The following is a 22,160-nucleotide window of genomic DNA, read 5'->3' on the forward strand; positions in this document are numbered from 1 at the left end:
CAGCCATCCCCGAGCAGCAAGCACAGGGTTCACATGAGAGAACCCAGGTAATCATAAGCTATTTTGAATTTAAATCCTGCAATATTCAGAAATACTACTGCTCCAGCTGCTTTCTGGAGGAAAGAAGTACTACTCAGGATGTTTCAGTCATACTAGGCACTTTTTCTAACTAAACTAATGTAGTTGAAAACTCTGCAACTGTGAAGGTGAAGCAATGCTACAGAAGCCTGGCCTTGCCGTGTCATCAAGTAAGGGAGCAAAGCTGTATGGGTAGAATGCCAAAACTAATCATGATCAAAATGACTTGTTTTTCAGGCAAGTAAGAGTACATTGTTCAAAGACAGAACAAGACTGAAAAGAGCCATGGAGTGAGCAATACCTTAGCTTCTTCTGCCATCTTCTTTTCTTCATCTACCTCTTCAGCCTTGGCAATGTAGTCCTCTCCCTGATGTTTCCTTCTCTTCTGCTTAGGGGCCATGAAGCCTTGTAGAAACTTCTTAATAACACCAGCTTGGAGTGCAATCACACACTCTCCAAAATCCTTTAGGCTCTCTAGTGAGTATACCTGTTAGGAAGAGTATACAATCACTTATCGGTGACATCATCCTTTGCACTGTTCTAGGAGGTTCTGTTCTGCCAATGGATACCTGTGATATTTAATGCAGCGTTACCATGTACCAAGTCCCACACTTGGGTTTTGGAATCAGCACATTACTGCTGTTTCTGCTAGAGTTCACACATAGCTGATGATCACGCATAGCACATGAATGCTTATGTCAGTTCAAAAAAGGAAAAGAAAAAAAAAAAAAGCAAGATGATTCAGGGGAAAAAAAGGAAAAGTTCTTCCAGAACTTTCTTAGCACTACTTTAACTTTCCACTCACTCTTGCTTCAAATTCTGGGGTCACATCAATATATCCCAGCCCTCCTTTCTGCAGTCGAGTTGCAACCTCAATGAGATCACTTCGGAGGTAGTTCAGCAGTTCCTGGTTGCCATCACAGGATTTGAGGCCCAAGTTCTGTTTCCGAGCCAAATGCATAGAATGTGTGATGTCCTGATACCTGGAAAATCAAGAAAAGCCTTTGAATACATGCAGACCAGTGAGCTGTGAGTGTGCTGGGCAACAACAGTTTCCAATGATCTACATGCTCCATCAGTGTGGAATATTCCTTAAGGATTCTTTAAAGCATGCAGTAGCTCTGCCACTGCAGATGAAACTTCATTGTCTTTGCTTCCAGTTGCAAGGAACACCTTGAAGGACGTCCCCACAATTTTGAGCATTACTGATCAAGTAATGCTTGCAGTTATTGTCTACAAAAGAACAATTCCACATTCTTGTTATCTGCCTTGCACAGGCACAATCAAAACAAAACGCTGAGCATTGCCCCAGGAATGGAAAAGCTTGCTATGATGAGGATGTGCTGTGAAGCTGAAGGAAACAGCAGGCTCACTTTTTCTCCAAGCGTTCCTTTAGCTGGCTCTCTCTTACTCCTTGTGGATGCAGGCAATCTATCAGCTCATCCAAATCCTTCTGACTGTCGCAGAGAAACCTGAAAGATACAACATGCACCAACATCAGCTAATCCATCTCTGCAGCAACAACTCCTCTTAAGCAATTCACAAGAATTAGCAGACAGGAATGACAATTAATCTACATCCCAACCCCAGGGACAAGGTAAAAAAACTTGGTCAGAATGCTTACGCCAGCATTACTGTAAGACTGGCCTCATTTCAAGGTCCCCAAACGTAGCCCATTTCAGGACAAGAAGAACAAAAACAAAATAAACAGAACTAATTTATAGATGTCTCCTCCCATTAACTTTATTAAAACATTGGCATTTGAATTTAGTAATCTACCCTAGGGATTAGATTCACTAAATTGCAGTCAGTTCAAGCAATCTGAATGTCATTTTTGATGCACTAGAAAAGATTAACGTGTTATGTACTGCATAGCACAGCAATTTAATCATTCTTTCTGTAGAGACTTCAACTGATTTCATTAACCCTCAAAGCCTCCAGATTAAAAAAAGAATATGTCCCAGCATGATAGCTGATGCTACAGATTTGAGACTATGAAGGCTATGCCCTTCTTTCCTGCGATGGCACCAAGCCTCATCTCCTGAGCCATGTACTGGTGTGAGCAGTGGTGGACCTGAGTTTCAGAGATTACTTACAAAAAATAAACACGATAAACATGTAGCTAATAGATGGTTGCTCCTTAGAAAAGGGAACTGAAGGATCAGCAGCATCTTAAATGGAAACAAGCACAAAGTGACCACTGTGATGTGGTCCTCGCCAGTCACAGAGAAGACCTCAGATCCAAGTTTTCTTCTTGGGCACAAGTTCAGATGAACAAACCAACAACTAGAGAAAGGTGCTGTCTGACTCTCCTGGAATATCAGTATCTGCAGTAGGTTCTTATCCTGGCAGAAATCCTTACTTAGTATCTTACCTGGAAAGAAGGTATTTCACAGCTCTAGTATGCCTATATTAGGGGAACGGCCTGACAATCTGCATTTCTTTCTTAAATTGATTACCCTAATAAAATACAGAACTGATTGTTTAAAAACAGACGAAAAATGGTTCCCTGCCAATCATCTGCTTCAGTACACCCCCACCCTGCAGGGCACCTTCACCTTGCACACCGAGATCAGATCTTTTGGCCATTACTGTCTCCTGCACACTCTCCCTGCAAGAAATAGCACAGAGCAGCTCCAAACATCCCTCACTCACTGCAGCCCAGCACAGGCACTTCCAAAGCAATTAAGGGCTGGTCATGGGATTCAGCAGACATTCACACAAGCCCCTGACAACCATACGTCAAACAATGTCAAACAATACAACTCCTGTCTTTTTCTTGCAGATGCCACTTGTGGTGAGTGATGTGATCAGCATTCCTACATTCACCAGAAGGTCTACAGAGAGATAATAAGAAAGACTGGCATTCCTAAGTCTACTGGAATTGTACTAAATAGAGACACTCCTCGAGACTATTTGCTGCCAAAACCTCGGGGTAAACCTTTGGATTGATCCTAAACCATGTTTCAGAATAAAGAACCTGTGACAGCATGGGAACGGCATAAAGCAAGCTTCCAGTCATCCCACAGATACCCAGAGAGCACTACTTCTCAGTGTGTTGAGAAAGTTGCCTAGGTTGTGATAAAACAGCATTAAATCACAGCTACTTACACACTACAGGATTCATTTGGGAAATATCTGAGAAGACACTACCCAGCTTTCCTCCAAAGTTACACACCTAAGGGGGGAATTTCCTGCAGTTCTAGTAGAAGTGAAAGGCCACTGTTAACATATGGATCCTTCAACTACACTGCCTGTGGAAAGACAACACAGGCTGCTGGCCAGAATGAGAAAGCAGGGAACATCCCTGTAAGAAAGGCAGGTGGGGCTATCCAGGCACATCCAACCCATGGGCTGCACGCAGGCCATCGCTTCACTGTGGTGCTGGCTCTGCCCTGGCATGAAACTGTCACTGGGCACCAAACACCGGTGCACTACAGACCCTGTGTTGGCTGACAGCAGGCATGGGGAGGGCCTGACCTCAAATGGGGAAACCTGTCTAGGCTAAAGGCCTAAAAAACAGCCAGGATTCTCTCTTTGCACATCCAGCAGCACAAGCCATCAGGCTGGTTAGCAGTCATAGCAGAAGGAATGTGACAAAAATATTCACTCAAAAGGAGCTGCTCACATGCACTTGGGTTGAATATTCCCACCTGTTTTCATGCTGCAAGGGAAAGAAAGAAGGGTATAAAACCTGGACTGCAGACTACGGAATGAAGAAATCAGGAGAATAACATCTAGAGGAGCCCAGGATCAGTACCTGCTCTGGAGGGTTGGTAGAAACAGGGAAATTCCATCTGTAGAATATAGGTGTGAGAATGGAGTCTGTCAGCACCCACGCATGGTTAACTCAAATTGTCTGCTGAGGGGACCCGCCATACCATGGTGTATTCCTAATAGATGAAGAACAATGGGAGTTACTCTGCAGAGATGCCACTATTTTTAAAATGCAACTGCTCTCATAGAACCATAGAATGGCTTGGGTTGGAAGGGACCTCAAGGATCACAAAGCTCCAACCCCCCTGCTGCATGCAGGGCCACCAACCTCCAGATCTAATACTAGACCAGGTTGCCCAGGGCCACATCCAACCTGGCTTTGAACACCTCCAGGGATGGGGCATCCAACTCTCTGGGCATTTGTTCCAGCACCTCACCACTTCCTCAGCAAAGAAGTTCCCTCCTTCAACTTAAAATCATTTCCCCTTGTCCTGCCATTATCTACCCTTGTAAAGAGTTGACTCCCATCCTGTTTGTAGGCTCCCTTTAGGTACTAGAAGGCTGCAACAAGGTCTCCCTGGAGCCTTCTCCAGGCTGAAAAAGCCCAGCTCCCTCAGCCTGTCTTTGTAGGGGAGGTCTCTTGGCTTCCTCTAGACTCTCATTAACAGCTCCCTGTCTTTCTTGTACTGGGGCACCAGACCTAGTCACAGTATTGCAGATAGGGCCTCACAAGGGTAGAGTAGAGAGGGACAATCACCTTCCTGCCCCTGCTGGCCAGCCCTCTTCTGATGAAGCCCAGGATTCCATCTGCTTTCCGAGCTGCAAGAGCACATTTATGGCTCATGATAAGCTTTTCACCCACCAGGACCCCCAGGCCCTACTCTGCAGGGTTACCATCAAGGACTGCTCCTCCCAGTCTGTATATACACCTGGGATTTCTGATCAGGATGAGTGAGAAGTCTACTGTGCACCAATATACTAGACAGGTTTCAGTTAACCCACAGTTCTTGCCAGAAAGACAGGTACATATGCATCTCACAAAGCAATGAAGTATGGACAAAAGACTTTCTCAGGGACCACATGCCCAGAAACTTTAAACAGGGAGATTTTAATAGGCATCAACATCACTAAGTGTGTATAATATTAGAACCCAGACATTTTTCTCTCTGGAAAAGACACAAAATAGACAAACACTTAAGATTTAAATGAGAAAATGATTCAGCCTCACCACTTCTAGGATAGGACAGTAGGCCCTCTTCTTTTGGAGGGCAAAGTACTTGGAAAGCAAAAACCACTTCCATGAGTTACTGTTCCTGTAGCTCTTGGGGAAATATGGATTCTATTTCTCTCCTTATTGTTGTCCTATAAACACTCATTCGCAAGCAGAAAAGAAGTGAGACTATGAAAAACAACCCTTCATGGAGTTATTCTGGTACTGATTTCAAAGAAATTAAGCAGAACATCTGTAGCTTTACTTTGCTATACGTGCAGTGTAAGGCTACTCTTAATTTCATTTTTGATGTACTACTAGGAAAGAGACACGTGGCAGAAGATATAGCAGAACACAAAGAAATGAAACTTTCTATGAATCACATACCAACATTATGAGTTATAGTATGCAAACAATAGGGGGTACAGATGTCCAAGGACTTCAGCGCAGTTTCAAGGCCTTTCTTCAAGGCCTTTCAGAGTATGCAAGGACAGTGTGAAAAAGCAGCCAGGCAGGAGACAGTTCTGTACCATCTAAACTCATGAGAACCTTCCAGAAAGAAGAGATCGATGGCAACGGCCAGAAAGCAAAATACTATAGCAGAAATATGGATTTCCTCAGAGGGGAGCTGTTGTCCCCTCAAATGAGGCATCTCAGCTTGTCACTGCTTTTCCTTTTGTAGAAGCTAACTGTAGTGACTGCTGTCAGAAAGGCTCCCTGCATTTCTAGAGCTTTAAAGAAAGCCTTTCAGCAGAGGGAACTTACTGCTTTTCTGTAGAAATGGCTTGTGGTGACCCTGTCAGAAGAAATCCATGCAGACAGTACAGAAAAAAGCTCAGTTTGAAGTGGTTACATGCTCTTTAAAAACAATTGCCATTGTGCCCTCTGCTCACTTGAAGGGCACGAAAGTGTAAACCTAGCTCAGACCATTCATTTTCATTGCTTGCTACCAATCTGATAACCCTTGTTTAGCATCCATGCTCCAGGAATAACTCATTTCTTTAATTCTGGTCATGTGAAAAGATATGCAAAGATCTAGACTGGATGCGGAGATCCCCTACTGTAATATTAGACAGAGAGAAGGTACACAGGGTAATCTTTGCTATCTTCTACAACCCTCTAACAGTGAAAGGAAAGGGAAGAGAATTACAAAGATGTCCACAAATGTCAGTCTCCTCAGCAGCTCCTGATAGAAGAGCAGAAACACTCAAATCACAAACCACTGATATTCTGCAAAGATGGAGCAATCCCACTTGTGTGTCAGCATGAGAAAACTGTAGAAAAAGCCACTGCTTACAAAGGAGCTGCAGGTGCCAGTATTTTGTGGGAGTCACTTTTCAGGGTTATGGATAAACACAGTCTTTCACAAGTAATTTGGTAGGTATAGCTGCAGCCGTTTTTTCTTCTGCCACGGGGACACTGCTAACTTCTTACCACACAAGGCAATACTTGACATCCATTTTCTTTAAAGACTAAAGGAACAGATAGTCCCAGTCAATGGCCTAAATCATCAAACGTGCTCAAAGGTAGACTGTTTAGATTTGATTGATTCATTCTGAAGATGTGCTGGTGGCTACTGCTTGGCATTAGGAAGTATTAAAAGGGATAACTGGCTGTCCACATGTAAGAATATTTTACTAAGCTGTAATAATCATCAGCAGAAACTAAAAACATCCCCACACAACGGCGTTATAGGAGAACAAATGTACACCCCCAATTTGCTGTGAGACCCAGGAAGAAAGAAGGAGCTGGGGGACTGTTTTGCATGTCTTACATGATACAAGAACAGGCAGCCTACATGCATGGCTCCTAAGATAGCAATACATACAGCTATAGAACAGCTATTTCCTGTGCTGAAGGACTCTATGAGCCACAGTTCAGGCCTGTTAAGATGAGCCACAAAAACCTAAACAATCAGGTAAGTCACTGCTCCCCAGATTTTTGTTTAAAATACAGCTTGTCAATACTGAAAATAGAATTAAAAACACAAAATAGAATTAAAAACAAAAAACACACAAATCTTTTCAAATAATGTTTCTCCTGATTATAAAATGTACAACACTGCTACACAAAGAAGTGTTTTACCAGGTTAATTTGGACTGGCTTTAAGTCTGAACAAGTTGAACAGAGTGTTTCTACAGCCTCTTGGAACAGCTGTCCATTCGCTGTTCACTGCTAGTAATACCAGTAACAGAGGTCTGGCAGGCCTATAAACTAATTCAGCAGTTAAATACTGAAAGAGAACTAGGTACGTAGTAGGTCCTATTAAGTGACTTCTACACTTTCCTTGACCATTATGCTTTGAGTATTTTGCAGCTATAAAGCATATATTACCATAGGTTCTGTCCCTGTTTGGGTGCAGTGGTCTCTGCAGGAAGGTCTGCAGCATACACAGACCGGTGAAGTGCACTCGCTCTGCCATCGGTGGCCATGCTTTTCCGCTTGTCTGGAAAAGAAAAGCACATCTCAAATCCTCATTCATGCTTCTTCTCAGACATACTTTATTTTCTAAGTACTAACCTACCTTCACAGTTAAGTATTTCAGATCAACACCTATGCCAATAGTATGTTTGACAGAGAAAAGCAATCCAGAACTCTCCCTTAAGCTCATAAATCCATCCTAACAGTCAGACAGCAACAGAGGAAAGCACCACAGAGAGGCTGGCTGATCATACCTCCTGAGCTGTAGTCTTTTTTGGCTTCTTCTTTTTTCTGATGGGGAAGGATGAACCTGTAGTCTATACTGTCATGTACCCAACCCTTCTCAATGAACAAGCCAGGGACCTCATCCGAGAACAGCCAATACCTGCAGGGCAAGGCACATACACATGTTAGCAGCCACCTGTCGCCTGTTGGGCTACTGTCACACACATACATCTTCACTTGCATGTGAGGGAACATCTGGGTACTTGGCTCAAAATCTGGGTGCCTCCATATGTTTAGTTGAGAAACTGGAAGAGCCTCATTTCTGCTCTCCTCCACATACTTCAGTGCAGACTGATTACCTTTCACACCAGTCACTTCTTGGGAGCTGTTATCTGTTAAGGCTCCTGTGGGAGGGGAGGAGAGCCAACAACACGGGGTCATTTGATTTTCTACCTGTTGTGATTGCGGTCAGTGCCAACTGGGGTTCTGCGCATCACAAGCTTTGCTTTGGCAATGCCATCCTGGAACATCTTCTCAGCTGCAGCTTTATGCCTCCGGATTCTTTCCTCCTCTGCTTCCTTCTCCATTCTCACTGTTGGAATTAGCGTGTAGAAAAATTAGCTTTCTTTCACTGCATACAGCTATGGAGAACGGTGACCTGAAAGGCCGCCTACTGAGCAATCAGATGCAGCACAACAGAAGCCTCCTCGAGGCACAAGTGTCTCACAGCCATGACTAACCCAGGACTCTCAACATTTTGTTCTTTCCCAGCTATGCCGCCCTGTGGAAGAGCATTAAAACAAACACCAGATTGGGAAATTTTCTTTTGCATCCTAAGAAAAATGTTTAGGCTTTTAACCTCACATAAAAAGAACCAAATAATGAAGACTTATCTTTGCAGTAAGGAGAGTTTGAAGCAGATGGAACGAGAGCGTATGGAAGGGGTGAGCTGTGTGGCAGGCAAAAGCTAACACACAGAGGTTGTACACTAGCTGCTCACTCAAGGAGAAAGCCAATTTCTTGCTAGAACCTTCCCAGAGCTGCTACTGACTCTCTTGCAGCCACATTCTGTATCGTAATAGCTTTGGTAAGAGTTGATCAGTAAGTACATGCTCAGCCTCTGAAGCCCTGCCACTGTAACCAGTTCTAACAGATTAGAGGAAATGTGCTGAAAAACATTTGTTACACCAACTCAACTTTCAGTAACTGCAGCATGAGAGCACTCCTATTTTCTTTTAAAGCCAAGATCACCTTAATAGCACTGGCTGCAATACTCATAGGTTTAATTTTCAAGTAGTTAGTATTTGCAGCAGTACAGATGTGACTCAAGCAGTGACAAAGACACCTCTGGCTGCAACATATACGCATATGCTCAAGCAGCAGCGGTGTCTGGATTGTGTTTCATTTTGTAGTAAGGCTTTGTCATAAACTTGCCATGAACCAGGGCCAAGCAGACATCCAGCTGCAGTATATTTGATACCTGATACTTTGTTTTTCTGCATTAGTGAGACAATGTTCCAGATGCTCCAAAGCAAAAAGGGAACCAAAGCAAAATCAGTCAGTAAGAGGTTAACTATGAAATACAGCCAGAAAGCCCAGAGACTCTGGGAGAGGTAAAAACCACAGCTCACAGGACAAGAAAAAAACCAAGAATATTCAGAATGTCTGTGATCTGGGAGCAAGAGATCAAAGGCAGCCCAGTGAGACTGATCAATACTGCGTTCAGTGACTCCTGGTCAAACAGAAACCAATCTGCCGGGGAAGCAGCACAAGGTGTCGCCCTCTCCTGTCCTCAAAACAGTTCTTCTGTTCTCCGGCTTTCCCGAGTCTGACAGAATCAGGAGGTACTGATTAAAAGATGCCCACAGGCAAAACTAAAAGCAGTTATCACTTTTTAACACCCCAGATTTTGAACCACCATACAAACTCCTACAGCTTTACCCAACCTATAATAAGAAAGCCCTAAAGCTACTGAATTATAACTTTCCTTTTACCTGTAAACAAATCCCTTAAAGGCAGCTAAAGCTTTTGGGAAAAGACTGTCAGTTTTGCCACCAATTTACTCTGCCTTCCACCCCACCCCCCTCACAGAAATACCCCATTCTTTTATTTCTCTTACCTCTCATTTGCCTTTCTTGTTGCTCCCTTTCTTTCTTGGCTTGGATAGCAAGAAGGCGTCTGCTTTTCACAGCACTGATCATATCATCAGCCTCTATTTCTACCCGGTGTTCAATTTTCACAACCTCATTTTTTTTCTTTTCATCTTTCCCATTCTCCTTGTTCTTGGCCACCATTTCTTTCCGCTTCTGTTTTTCTGCTCTCTTCTTGTCGTTCTCCTCCTTCAGGACAGCGAGACGCTCCTTCCACAGCTCAGCTGACGCCTGCTGCTTGGCCTCCACGTGGTCCTGCACCGAGTAGGTCATCAGGATGCGATGGCACAGCGCCCCAAGTATCTGCAATTTCTCTTCAGGAGTCAACTCAAAAAACTCCGACGTCTCCAGCTTCTCCAAAAACTCATCTTGTACTTCATTATCTTCAAACGCTGCCGAATCCTTGCTTTCATCTACATTATCTGAGACCTCGCTTTCCTCCTGTACATCTGACTTGCGTAAGCACAGGCGGACCAACTCAGAAGCAGAATGCAGCGTAAGTGGTATTTCAGAGAGCTTCATCCCGAGCTCAGCATAATCTTCAGCAATTTCATCCTGCAGTAGGGTCTGCAGCAGAATGACTAGTACCCGATTCAAATAAAGGAAGCCTCCCTTTTCTGCACAGAGCGCTTCCATCAAGGAGACTGCTGTAATGGGATACTGAGCATCTGGCATCAGCAACCCTGAGTAACAGCTCAGGAATTCCACCACCATGGCAACATCCCCAAAGAGCGTATTAGGAAGCCCTTCTGGAGTATCGACCAATTTAAAGGTGGGCAAGTTCTTCCCCTTGAGATCTTGGTCCTCAAATCTTTTGTTCTTTTCCAGTTTTTCCTTCATCTCCTTCTCCTTACGCTCTTTTGCCCTCTCCTTCAGTTTCTCTTTCAGCTTTTCCCTTTTCTTCTTCAGATACTCCTTCCTCTGCTCTTCTGTCATGGTAGCCAGTTTCTTCCTGTGCTCCAGAAGCTCATAGCGCTTCTGTACCAGCCCTCGTAAATCCTCGGGGAGCCGGGCACGATCCTCGTTTGAGAGTAACCTGGCTGTTTTGGAGATGATGCAGGAGAGTGCACTTTTCTTGTCCTCCCGGTCTTTGTTTTCTTTGTAGTAGGCAATGAGATGCAGCGCTGCAGGGGGCAGTTTCTGGGGTTTGCTGGAAGACCGAGGGGTGCCTCCAGAATTCCTGGGAGTCCTGGACACCTTGGTAGTTCCTTTAGCCATGTCCAGGAGAGTCATTTGTTTCATTTTCATCTTAGGGGTCTTCAAGCCTTTCCCAGGAGATTTTGATTTCCCGGATGTTTTCTGCCCATTTAAAACCCTTTTCCCTCTCTGCTTTTTGTCCAAGGATTTGTTGCTGCCCTTCCCAAGTCGGCTCCTCTTTGGAATGTGAAAGTTAGGATCAAGTTTACCAGGCGACATGATTTTCATCATCTCTTCCAACTCCTCGTTGGGACATTTTGAGATCTTAGAGTTTTTCATCTTCAGTGGGGAGCCAATAATAGATTTCTCCAAATGGACGTGACACCACAGGGTAGGGCTCAGCGGCTGACTCAAAGATGATCCGTCAGTTTTGGATTTCTTGGAAGGTTTTCTGTCAGGTGACCCGGAGCTCTTCCGCTTGGTTGAGAGGTTGAGAGTCATATACTAAGATTAGAAGAAAGTTACTTTACATTAGTACTGGAAGTTATATGAACAAACCAGATAACTTTTGCATATATTTCCCCATTGGCAAGTAGCACACAGTACCATAAGGTAACAAAGGCTTCTGCAATAGCTTTCATTACAATGCACTGCAGTCAATAGGTTGATTATGAGATCAGCAGCTCATTCCAGAAAGTTAACATTTAATTTCATAAAACAAAACACTATACACACATCAAATGACTTTAAATGCTTTCTACTGCATTACATAAAGCCACTGTTTCTACTCAAAAGGTGAGTTTCAGAAGCTGTTTCACTTCAAGATTTCTGAGCAAGTCCTGCAGGACCCAGTCTTGACCTCATCCAGGGAAAAACTGATGGAGCACAGATGTAATGGCTCACAGCAATTCAGAGTCCTGTCTCTGAACTGCCTGAAGTTTCACGATCCACATTTGCTCTTTATGGATAAGGTCACAACTGAAAGTGAGGAAAGTGGATTTGATTCTGAATTAATGTAATATGGGATCGCTCTTAAGCTGTTGAAATAACTCACCCAACAGCACACTTTCAGTATAGAACAGATTAAACCAGAGTCAGAAACTGATTTCAGCATCTTAATTCAGTTTCAGGAATTCAGAAAACCACTTCAATAAATAAAAACATCAAATATTGCGCACACAAAAATATGATATTCAGGTTCTGGATAAAATGACCATAAAACAGCAGCTGAATACTTAAAAATTATGTAGCAATAAAAATTCTGCAGTAGCAATAATAGATGGAGATGGAAGCTCCTAGGAAGGTGCTCATAAGAACAGGCTTAGGTAAAAACAGAACACACACGTTATCAGACTGTCAAAAAAATAAATATATCAGATTTTCTGGCCTCTAGACGATCACGCTTGAAGGCCTCACTCCAATTTAAGGGTCCTCATTAGCTGTTTATGGAGAATTTCTTTTTTTAAACTAAAGATGCCACCCAAGCCAAATCTACTTTTCCAAGCATAACTTCATGTCTCTTGAATTTAAGCTCGGGAGTACTTAGAACCAAACCCGCATGATGAGGACTGGTTTGTTACTCATTCCCCACCATGCAAAGGAGATGCTTTCAGGAACTCTTACCTTATATGGGTCAAGCAAGAAGTCACTAAATTTACTGGGGAGAGAATATTTCTTCACCAACTCATCCTCCACCACCCACGGCGCATTCTCACCAATGCCAGCACGCAGCGCATTGTGTCGGATGAAGTACCTCAGAATCTCCTTGTTGGGAGGACGCTCTGTACGGACCAAGCTATCTGCTGGCACATTGCTGATGATCTTGGAGATAAGCAGACATCCTGTTAGCATTTAACACCGAGACACACTATAGGTAGATATTATATGGCTAAAAGGAGCATGGGCTGGTACACTGCTTCATGTCCAAACTACTAAACAAAGACTCAAAAACAGAACTTGCAGGACCAAGATATATAATAGACATGAGTTTGAGATTCAGTTAGCCAAAAAATCCTTAAAAGTATTAGTCTATGTTGCAGACTTCTTGCCAAAACCCACTGCTTTACTTGGCAGCTATGGACAGCTCTGACCTTTCCTCACACGCGCTTGCTACTAACCTAGAATTTTTTACATGTTAGTGTTTATTTTGTCTCAATTTCTTTCCTGATACCAGAAGAGTAACTCTGTGAATGGTACTCATTAAGCTGAGGTCAGTCCGGCCTCCATCAAAATGGCAAACAGATGACAAAAAACACGCAGCAGTGATACAGATACACAGAGCTTCCACAACTAGTTACCTGCGATGCTCAGTGAGGTTCTGTCAGAACAAAAGCAGCAACTCCTGCTCACGATTATCAGTACCCCAGCCCTCACCACGTTTCATTCAAAGCCTGACTGGAGGTTAGCCAGGAAACAGCAGTGTCTCTAAAGCCAGTGAAGCACTGACTTAGTTTCTCTGCATGGTACGACAGGATTATCAGGTGTTTCCATGCACAACCACAAACTATAACCAGGAACAGTAACACTAGTTAGTCCTGCTGGCAACTGCAGACATCTTGTTCTAACTCCTCAACTCCATCAGGAAGTTCCACGTCACACCATACAGACATGCAGTGATTATTAAGTGAGCTTCCATGCTCGTGTTATAACAGAAAGGATTCAAGGAGTCATCTCACCTTGTCTTCGTTTTTCAGCTTGACATCGTATTTGTGGGGCAGGAATTTTGGTGGAACCCACCTCCTTTCTTCCTTTTTCAAAGACGTAGGAAGCTTCCGAGGAGACCTACGTGCTCGATCATCTGAGAAACCAAGACAAGACACTAAGAGTCTCAGTATTAGACTTTCCAAGCTAAAGAACTCAAATATTAACTGGAATTGCACACCCTTGCATCACCTATACAGTCTTTGGTTAACTGTAATGTTAGGAAAAATCCCCAAATTAGCTTTCAGAAACATTCTTAAGACAGAGGCAGAAAGCGGAATCCTAAAATAGGTCTGAAATCAGTGACCACACCTGTTTTCAAGGAGCATAAAGGACTATTAGCACCACTAAAACTCATCTCCTTATGGAAGCCAAACTGCAGCTACCTTTGAAGTAGCAGAAAAGTTGTATGAAATTTAGAAATTGACAATAGGTTTTATGATTCAACTGGCAACCTGCTTAGCAAGCTGCTGCTTAGCCAGCTGGCTCTGCCACAGCATATTTGAAATAACTCTACTGCAGGAATTACTGGCTTCAAATTAAAGTCACTTTCAATATAATTTATCTTTCTGGCCATTAAGTGACTTCCAGTTACGTGCTACTGTGCATATGAGCTAGTTTAGCTGCAGATTTTAAGTATATTCATGTAACTTTCCTAAATCATTCTCAGAAGAGATGTAACTGAAAGAGCACAAAGGAATCACATCTCCTTGCCAGCTGACACCAAGTCTATTGTTTCTATATTCAGGTTGCACATTTCATCATGCAAGACAAGAACCCAAGCTTACTGAAGAAAGCAATCCCCAGATGTTTTTCACACTTGTGGCTATGACTCAATGAAAGCACTAAAGCAAGCCTGACAGATAAGAATAACTGCCTACTAAGAATATATAGCAGACAATTTATAAGATACTAGATGTAAGTCAGATTTTTCAATTTGCATATCGCTGTCACATATTAAATTCAGCAGTGTACATATAAACTTCAGCTTCTGTACATCACAACTGATTTCTGCCACCCATCTCTTCCAAAAATCAGGAGGTAACAGATCACGGATGCCAGGAGCATCGTACTTTCCCTCCTGTTGTCTTCCTCCTTCAGGATCGGCTCCTTCTGATTGTCCTGGGCTGCCTGGCTGGAATTCTCTTTATCACTGGATGGGGAATCACAAGTTCCTTCAGATTTCTTTTCAGAGGCCTCCTCCTCAACTTTCTCCAGGGGATGTATTTTCACAACTCTCACAGGCAGCATTTTCTCCTTACCGACCTGCATCAGAATATTAACAAAAACTAAACTTGAGCCAGATGTGTGAACGAGCTCTAGTGCAATGAGAAGGCAGAAAAAAAGCCACCCCACTGAAAAGACAAACAACTCAATAAATAAATAAAAGGGCTTGTAATCTGTGGTTTGGCAAAACACTTAATGGACGCCTGAGAGAAGCTCATCATCTCTCGTGAACCAACTGCAAGATTCCCCCTCCTACTCGTATCTGGACACTCTGTACAAATTCTTAAGAACAAGAACTGCCAACCCACAAGTTTCTCCAGCATTTCACAATGCTGCTTTCTCATTTTAAAGAGGGAGTTATTTTAGTAGCTCCAAAAGAGAGAATACATCCTAAACAGACAGACAGCACAAAACAGTTTTTCATTACTTTCCCAATTTTAAACAAGTCTGAGTTTTCCCCATCAATCCTAGTTTCAGCAGGATTTTCCTAATTATTAGAGCATCACTAAATACATCTAAGCCATGGACTTCAACATACATCACTTTAAGACTGCCACTTCTGGGAACACATCATATGAAAAGGTCACAGCAGATTATAAACTGTAACCACTGTTAATTAAAACAAATACGTATATTTGTGTGTATATATACATATATATATATATATACACACACACACACACACGGAGCATCACATACTTAAGCTGCATTACAAAGGTATCCTCTCTTTCCCAACCCTCTCCCCCCCCACTCAAGACCTCAGTACGGGGCATCCATACGCTTCTGTTTATAGAACTGCTTTGCATTTGAGAGCAGGTGCTGTCACTGGGCTTCCACAGAAAAGAAATTCTCACCATCCTTCTGACAATGCAAGTGACTGATCTATCCTTACCCACTCCTGCCTTTAGATATCCCTGATCAGCTCTGTGCAAAAGCAAGGGATCAAATGGAAAACATATCCTTACCTCAAAATCACACTCCTCTCCCACCGCAAATTTGGTCATGATCTCCACCCAAGCAGCATCCACCAGCTTTTCCAAAGATACCGTGTTGTGGTGAACTATTTCCAGCACAGGTTTCTCATACCAGATGGGGAACTCCTCCTTTAAGCTGAGAAGGGCACAAGAAGCTTTCGTTATTCGGGGAATCAAAGCCAACCTGCAGAGCAGTTTCCCATTTCGCAATTCCAGCGGCAGTCACAGCCAGGACGTTCACCACGCTGGAATGCAGAGACAGTTCTTTCATGCGCTGCCCTCTGTGTCCGGCCCATGAAGTGTTAATTGGCACGACAGCACTAATTGTGCTTGTCCTCCCCAGAAGGAAGGCGGTAAGGGGATTCTGGGAAGAGCAGCACTGCTGGTAATTATTGCCTCCTGAACTGACGTTAAATACACACCAAGGTCTTGTCATTATTCTGAGGCCTGGTCAAGACCGTTCCAACAAACCATGAGATGATGCTGGTAAACAAGTTTCCTTCTTCCCAAGCTCTGGGCCTACACACCCCAAACACAGCAAAGGAAGCCACTGCAGCCCCACACAACCTCATCTTTCCAGAGGAAAACATTTCGTGTTTCGTCACATCAAAATCTTACAACTTTTTTAAAAAGTGAAAAAAACTGTTCCAAGTTTCCTTCATTTTTGAACCAGCCAAGTCTGTTTATTGATCAGGCACTGGGAATTGCATTGTGTGGAGCTTTGAGTTGCAAAAATCAGATGTTTCATATTAGCGTCAGAAGGAACAAAATGCTCCACTTTTCCTGAAGCCCTTTATCTTCCTCTGCTGTTCTGCAACCGCCACCAGCAGACGAACAGAGCGACCCCCCCAGCAAACCAAACAGCCTTGTTTTCTTTTCTTTCCTGTCAGCAGCCACTGAGCAGCTTTTAGACCCATTTCATGCAATCTTCTTTTCCCCAGCATTTACAGAGACCACAGCCAGCAGTTACTGATCAACCTTTCATTTACATTCTGTTTCTTTGTTGTTCTTTTTTAAAGTGCTCAGCCAACCCAACCTCACCACTGTCTCACTCACTGACATGAACCACTCCAGCAGCATCTTACTTCATTTTCACATCAGGATTTTCTTTCCCTCTCACTACGAAGAACTCCCATTACTCAGGGAGCTCTAAAACACACCAAATACCATCCACTGAGCAATGTGAGCTCAGTAACACCAAGATACAGCCAAGCAGCTTACTGCCCTGTTCTGGCAACAGCATCAAATTCACATTTTGCTTTTGATTCCAGAAGCCGCAGACACACCGTCAGGCAGCAGGAGGGCAGCCACCCCCAGCCCAGCACCCACATCTCCTCGCACACCCCCGCGCTGCCCCAGTGCAGGCACACACAGCTCTGCACCTCTCATGGGTACTCACAGCTCAGCGACTTCCTGCTCCTCCTCCCAGGCCTCTTTGTGTGTCAGCTGGCTGCTTCCTGTGCTCTTGCACGTCCATATTCGCTCGCTGTATCGCTCCAGCCGCGCTTCATACTCTCTGTAGCAGCAGCAGCTCAGGAAAACAGGAGTTATACAGAAGGCACCACCACAGCAGCACAAAACAATCTCATCCCATTAGACTCTTTCTGTCCGAGTGCATAAAGGCCGCGATACGGGAAGGTCTGACCCTGCATCTGTGCCGCACTAAATCTGAGCGGTTTCAGAGCAGGATGTGACAGGGCGCTCACAGCCGTTCCTCTAATGCACTGCAGAGAGAAACTGCACGGCACCAACCGAGCCCAGGAACGTGCCAGGAATGACGTGACGGGCACCGGGCACTGCTTGGGCCTGAGACCCCAGCTGAGCCACGCCAGACTGTGGGGAGCAGCACCAGCAGCACGGGCACAGGGCACAGGCACAGCAGGGCCCTCAGCACCTGCAGGGAACTGCTGCTCCAGCGCCTCATGGGGGAGCACGTACAGATAATGTATAATAGATAGTATATAATACATAATATATATAATGCTGCTTTCTACAGACTGCACGGGCACAACCATCAGAAAACGTAACAGTGTAAACCCTCACTCATCCACCCTGAGACGGGCTGTTCATTCACTGTGCTTCTGTCTTTGTTTTGGGTTGGATTTTTTGTTGTTCTGGGTGTTTGGTTTTTTTTTGGTGGTGGTTTGTTTTCATTTCCTTACTTTTGCTTTAAGATTTGCATTAGGAAGGCAAGTCACAACTGCAACAAACCCACATCTCCTGGGCATCGCTCCCCAGCCCCGAGGCAGAGCAGGAGCTGCAGGAGTTGAGCAGTGCCAGGCAGCTGCACTCACAGCCCAGGGGCGGCTGCAGCAGCACACGGAGCACCCTGCAGTCAGCCCAGCTTACAGCTCACAACCTCCCAGTGCTCCCTGGCCGTGGACACAGAGCCCAGCAGCCTGCGGCCTCCTGCACACAAGGCACCAGGACCAGAGGGGGATCCGGGCACCTCTGTGCACTGACACCGAGCAGCAGAAATACAACAGGAAGCCAGCGGCCCTGCACGTATCACAGCACTCGGCCGCTTTAGTAATGAACAACTTGACGCCATAACTCTGCTCTTTCCTGAGCCTTCCCCACAAGAAGGGAAGCCAGCCCAGCCCTCACTGGCAGGGATGCAAACAGAGACAGAGCAGCTCCCAGCTCCCTCCTGCACTGCGCATCCCTCTGCTCCTCCTGCTCGCTGCAGGCACACGGACACCCACCCTGCAAGCACCAAAGCAAACAGCAGAGAACGCTTCTGCAAAGTTTGCTGCATCTCAAACTTCCCACAACACACACACACACACACACGCACTGTCTGCCCTTTCCACTCGGACTGGAAACAAACACGGTGCACTTCAGACCATGCAGCAGGTCTGGCACAGTGCGACACGTGGGATGTGCCAGCAGCACTGAGCCAGAGCTGCCACAAAGCTCAGCATGAGCATAAATAACCAACCATGGACACGGCTCCGTGCAGACAGTGCACAGAAACACAGTGCTGTAACACACACATTGCATGAAACAAACTACCTGCAGCTTCTATCACAGCTACGATCACCTAGATGAGCTCCAACAGCCCCAGGGGCTGCTCTGCTCAGCACAGCCAGGCCAGCATCCCCTCACACTGCCTGATGGAGTCACACAGCAGCCAACACGCGCAGGGAGATGATCCAATGAACACAACTCCACATTTTGACATGAAGCCCCATTGACACAGTGCACACACACAGTGCACACACAGTGCACACACCTATTGACACAGGGCACACACACACACACCCCGTTGGCTTTCCCAGGTGTGCAGTGAGGTACCAGGACAAGCCCATCCCACACACAGCACACGGAGCATTGATCTGCTCCGCAGCCCACGTGTTCCAGCAGTGCCTGCAGGGCTCCAGCACGGAGCAGCCCGTTGCAGCACTTTGCCCACACTAAACCCACTCACTCAGTGCTCTATGGGCTCCACGTGAGTCCCGGACCCACGGGCAGCGCGGCTCCTCTTATCGACTCCTCAGGACTTGGCTGCAGAACGAAGCTACAAAGGAACGTCACAGCCAAATAAAGTCCCAGGCCACTCTGCCCATCTGCCCTCAGACTCCTCAATGCTGGGTCACAGGACAGCTGTGACTACTCACATTTACCAGACAATGCCACAGTGCCCGTATTTTTCTTCACCCTGTTCTACAGCAGCAAATTCTGAAGAGCCCTGCAGAACTCCATCCCCATCCCTGCCCGTGTGCAAGGCTGGATGGGGCCCTGGGCAGCCTGGCCCAGTTTAGATGTAACGGCTGGTGGCCGTGTCTGTGGCGATGGGGTTGGAGACTCCTGATCATTGAGGTCCCTGTGTTCTGTGAACGCGGTGCCATCACACACCTCACTGACGGATGGGCACCACAGGATCCCGCAGGGCAGGAGCTGATTCGCTGCTTCCCCGGGTGGGGAAAGGCCGGCAGCCGGACACAGCACTTGGTGCAGCTGGAGCAAAGAACCGGCCCCACGGGACCCAGCTCCCGCCCGGCTCCATCGCACGCGGCGCGGCACCGAACGGCACAAACGCAGCGGTAACACAGCGGTACTTTCTGTTTGCAGCCCGTGACGTTTCTCTGCCGGCGTGAACTTTCCAGAAGGCGCTGGGCCGACAGCCCCTATAGCAGCCCATATTGCAGCCCATATTGCAGCCCCCATTACAGCCCCTATTGCAGCCCCTATTGCAGCCCCATATTGCAGCCCATATTGCAGCCCCTATTGCAGCCCCATAGTGCAGCCCCCATTACAGCCCCTATAGCAGCCCCATATTGCAGCCCTCATTACAGCCCCCATTACAGCCCCTATTGCGGTCCCCGAGCCCGGGCTGCCACCATGGCGGCCCCGCTCCGAGCTGCGCCTCAGGCCGGTTCCTCCGGTCAGCAGCAGTGACTCGGCTCCTCCCGGTTCCTCCCGCCCGTTCCGTTGTGCAGCGCGGGACGGGCCCGAGTTCCGGGCAGTTCTTTTGTCTCCTCCCCGGTTCCCGTTGTTTCTCGGTTCCCGTTACTGGGTCGCCCCGTTCCCGGCGCTGCCCGAGGCCGCGGTCCCGCTGGTCGCAGCCCGGTTCCCGCCGTGTGGCGGCTCAGCCCCGTTCCCGCCGCCCGCCCCTTTGTTCCCGCGGCTCCCGGTGCCGTAGGATACTCGCGGGTTCGGAACGCCTCCTGCGTGTGCGGGATGATGAAGCGCTCCCCGGTCTCCCCGGCCGGCAGCGGCCTGGCCAGCGGGAAGGGCTTCCTGCCCAGCAGCGGCGCCATCGGGGCCGGGTCCGCGCGGAGCCGCCGGGCCGGGCGGGAGGATTGAAAAATGGCGGGAGATTCCCCTCCCCTGCCGGGCGGCGGGCCCGGCCCGAGCGCGCGCACCCCAACTCTCCCGCCGGCCCGCGCCTCCCGCCCCCCCTCCGCCCCGCGATTCGATTGGAGGACGGCCGGCAACGCCGCCTTCCGATTGGCCGCCGCATCCGCCGATCGCGCCGCTTCGCCCCGCCCCCCCGGCGCATCAAGCTGCGTTGCGCCGCGCGCGAGGTGAGAGGTCGCGTTATGTAAGGCGGGACGCGCCGCCATCTTGTGCCGCCGGTGTCCGCCCGCCCCGTCCCGCCGCGGCCAATCGGGGTCGGCCCCGCCCCCACATCCGGGCACCGCGCGGCTTTGTCTGCTCGGCCCGGACCGAGGGGCATTGTGGGAAAGTGGCGGCACCGCTGTGCGCGGCGGGACGGGGGTTAACGGCGGGACGGGGGGCTAACAACCGGCGGGACGGCGGCCGGCAGCGCGCAGTGCTGCGATGCACAGCGCCGTGATGCACAGCCCCGCAATACACAGTGCTGCAATACACAGTGCCGTGATGCACAGCGCTCAGCCCCGCGCTCAGCCCCGCAGTCCCGGTTCTCACCCCCGCTGTCTCAGCTGCTGCTCGGCTCTTTGCGCCGTTCACCCGCAGCTCCCCGAGCTCCCGGCAGCCGTTGCGTTAATTAAAGTTCACATTCTCCCTTTGGACCCATTGAGGTTTGCTGGCGGTCCGTTCAGTGCCGTCACTTATTCACAGCTCTCAGGGGCTCAGGAGCCTTTTCCCGTCGCTCTCACAGCACGAAACGACCCCGGAGGGTTCGTAGCCCCCGTTCGTTTCCCTGGCTGTGATACAGGGGGTGATCAATCACATATTGCCACAGATCCGTGCTACCTCCTCTAAGCTGCTGCCAGGTGCAACCTCCCTCAGTTGCCTTGTGCTGCACCTCACTGTAACCCGAGGGGTCAGAGGATGTTTGTTCCTGCAGAAGGATGTATATAAAAACCCCTTTATAAGTGTTGAAATGCAGTTCTGCAGCTTTTGTTTCTGACAGAGAAGGCTCCGTGTTTCCACGGAAGCTGTTGAGGTGCCCGTACCCCTGTGCCCATGTTACAGCTGTGGGCTTTGGCTGCCTCTGCTCCTGCAGCCGCTGGCTGCCCCACTGTCCTGCAGCATCATCCCCGGCCCAATGCAGGACCTGCCCTGGGTCCTGCACCCACTGTGCCATGTCCCGCGGTGCATCGTGTGCACAGGAGGCCAGAGCCCCCGTCTGTGATAAACAGGAGGGAGCTGATTAATCCTGCAGCCAGAGCAGCCACAGAAGAGTCTTCAGGGAGGATTTAGCGAGCAGTGGCCCAGATACATCAAACCATCTCCAGCATAACGTGATATCCCATTAGGGCTCCTCTTTGTGTAACAGCTTATGTTACTTATCCTATTAGATGACTGATGCTGCTTTGATGTCTCCCAAGGAGACTGTGCTAAACTTTCTGCCGTGCTTTTCCCAGGTGGATTTCTGCCACCTCTGACACG

General features: G+C 47.3%; 1 protein-coding gene across 6 annotated transcripts in view; it reads right to left on the minus strand.

Annotated features, from left to right (window-relative positions):
* BAZ1B (bromodomain adjacent to zinc finger domain 1B) overlaps positions 1 to 20,719 on the minus strand; it is a 32,778-nt gene extending 12,059 nt beyond the window's left edge. For 4 of the 6 annotated variants that reach the window (XR_014936601.1, XR_001558990.2, XM_015880840.3 and 1 more), the window contains exons 1-13: positions 20,490 to 20,719; positions 17,239 to 17,355; positions 15,831 to 15,975; positions 14,712 to 14,904; positions 13,614 to 13,735; positions 12,562 to 12,759; positions 9,771 to 11,442; positions 8,105 to 8,243; positions 7,681 to 7,811; positions 7,340 to 7,451; positions 1,452 to 1,550; positions 884 to 1,061; positions 380 to 565 (exon numbers count right to left, since the gene is read on the minus strand). Coding sequence is in view for 2 of the 6 variants with exons in the window: in XM_015880840.3 (XP_015736326.2) it covers positions 380 to 565; positions 884 to 1,061; positions 1,452 to 1,550; positions 7,340 to 7,451; positions 7,681 to 7,811; positions 8,105 to 8,243; positions 9,771 to 11,442; positions 12,562 to 12,759; positions 13,614 to 13,735; positions 14,712 to 14,904; positions 15,831 to 15,975; positions 17,239 to 17,355; positions 20,490 to 20,602 (3,405 nt within the window). In the remaining 4 variants the exon portion in view is untranslated. Of the gene's footprint in view, positions 1 to 379; positions 566 to 647; positions 771 to 883; positions 1,062 to 1,451; positions 1,551 to 3,838; positions 3,972 to 7,339; positions 7,452 to 7,680; positions 7,812 to 8,104; positions 8,244 to 9,770; positions 11,443 to 12,561; positions 12,760 to 13,613; positions 13,736 to 14,711; positions 14,905 to 15,830; positions 15,976 to 17,238; positions 17,356 to 20,489 lie in introns of those variants that run through there. The other 2 variants (XR_014936602.1, XR_014936603.1) reach the window with 2 other exon arrangements.
* Between the last annotated feature and the right edge of the window lie 1,441 nt (positions 20,720 to 22,160).

This window comes from Coturnix japonica, chromosome 22 (genome assembly GCF_054131305.1).
Source record: "Coturnix japonica strain WE chromosome 22, WE-NBRP24, whole genome shotgun sequence".
Taxonomy (NCBI): Eukaryota; Metazoa; Chordata; class Aves; order Galliformes; family Phasianidae; genus Coturnix; species Coturnix japonica.